General features: G+C 34.2%; 1 protein-coding gene across 2 annotated transcripts in view; it reads left to right on the plus strand.

Moving 5' to 3' along the window:
• The window catches only part of LOC117179004 (arrestin domain-containing protein 17-like), a 12,220-nt gene extending 10,759 nt beyond the window's left edge, over window positions 1-1,461 (plus strand). Inside the window, exon 8 of one of the 2 annotated variants that reach the window (XM_033370614.1) lies at window positions 393-1,461. In XM_033370614.1, the coding sequence (XP_033226505.1) occupies window positions 393-433 (41 nt within the window). In that variant the 3' untranslated portion in view covers window positions 434-1,461. The remainder of the gene's footprint in view (window positions 1-392) is intronic. The other variant, XM_033370616.1, reaches the window with a different exon arrangement.
• The last annotated feature ends 474 nt before the right edge of the window (window positions 1,462-1,935 follow it).

Here is a 1,935-nt window from a genome sequence, read left to right on the forward strand (position 1 = left end):
GCTGATTGATTTATAACCAGAGTGCTTATGCTTTTTCTAATTTCTTCAAGTGCATCGAGTAAGAATGCTGGAATTTCTTCCCTTGAGGGAGACTGAGCGCGAATGGGAGCGGGGGAGACCATTGCCGTAATGTACTGTGGTTCGTACAAGTCACTGTCAGAATCGTCTGTCGCGTACGTTAATGGTACCCGATAAGCCAGAATGGATGTTTTTCTAATGCCCTACTTTGTCAGTGTGAGTGCACTTAGTTTCTATTTTGTCGGGTGTAATTATCGCGTGACACTTTTGTGTAGTTTGGACCTTGTCCTTTAATACAATAAAATGCGTCGTATCGTTCTACTACAATACTGACGATTTTAAAGTAATTTATTTATATTTTTGACGAAGGGCAGTGCTCTGGAGCACCAGGAGTATACCCTACGTGAAATTGTAAACATTTACCGCACCAAACAAGAAATGTGTTATTTCAGGTTTGTTAGCTTCCTCAGACCACAAAGAGGATTTATACTCTTTACAATTTCAGTCTTATTGCTAACAAAAACTTACAGTGAACGTTGTCTTTTGACAGTTGCTGAAGATCCGTAAAATTTCCGCTTGCTGTCTGGATTCCTATTTCGGCTGGTGACGTGTCTCCAAGCTGTTACTGCTGGTACCTGTTGAGTCGAGTGTGGCGAACTCGATCAGTTTCTTGTAGCTAGGCAGGTGCCTCTTCCGCCTGATTGCGAGCCTCGTTCAATTTTATTTTTCCTGAGTTTTCCTACTGCTATTCTACGTAGAATAGGCCCTACTGAATTTCAGACACTAGTTTCAATAGCAGTAGTATGGCTCAATGTTTTCGGGCTGTCCGTAGTACAGTCCGGAGTTCGTTTTTTTATGAATGTTGTAGATTTTTGTTCTCTTCGTTTTCCAGGCCTCCGTCACTTATAAGAAGGGAAAGACTTTAATGTTTCTCTGTAGAGAATTGCTTTCCTTCGAAGTATTCTTTAAACGGATCCTGGCAGGATCGCCAAAATGTTATGGTGAAAAGATTAGAACTAACTTAGCGGCCCTAATGCCCTTTAATATATAGGCTGCTTATCTATTCAAAGGAGAAAGCTGTGGCTATTTACATATTACAAGGCAGTCACTTCATTTTTATTCCATATGGAATGCCAAAAGTACAAAAAACAAACTTCAAATCTGAAGTAGAGCCATTTTGATGGATACAAACTACTTTATAGGATCAGATTGATTTATTTTTTATAAGGATATAATATTATATAAAAGAAAAATATATAATTTAATAACGAACTTTACCGTGAAACTGCTGTAATATTGTTTTTAATCATGATTTATCACCAGCTATGAAACAATCGTTACTGAAATTTCAATAATGATTATTTCATAGTTTAAGCTGATAATTATAATATTTGCACTCTACTTATATTGATCAAGCCTTTTTCTATCAATGACTTTATAGAATTTGGTATAGACAAAATGAACCATTTAAACTGTTGTAAATAATTGTATAAATAATAAATATATCTTGCTTAAATAACATATTTTCAGATTTGAATGATTTTACTTAAAATCTTTATATCTATAACGAATATTTTTCATTCTATGCGTGAGAAAATAAAAATGTTTAATTTAGCACGTAATAATATAGTTGAATTAAGAATTTAATGTCGCTGAATTTTAAACTGAAAGCTAGAAGTCGTAACTTATATTTTCCTGAGTGTGGAATTTTTTAACAAAAAAATTGAATATATGAAGCGAATCATATCTGGAACTCAATCTTTTGCAATGAAGTCAATTAATTTAAGAATTGAAATTCAATACTTCAGATAAACCACCGGATACTGATCGAATTAGACTATTAATATTAATTTTAGGATTGGTGGCCTTGCTGGATTACGCGTTAGACTGAATAATAATAATAATATTTTAGAATAC

This window comes from Belonocnema kinseyi, chromosome 8, assembly GCF_010883055.1.
Source record: "Belonocnema kinseyi isolate 2016_QV_RU_SX_M_011 chromosome 8, B_treatae_v1, whole genome shotgun sequence".
In the NCBI taxonomy this organism is placed as follows: Eukaryota; Metazoa; Arthropoda; class Insecta; order Hymenoptera; family Cynipidae; genus Belonocnema; species Belonocnema kinseyi.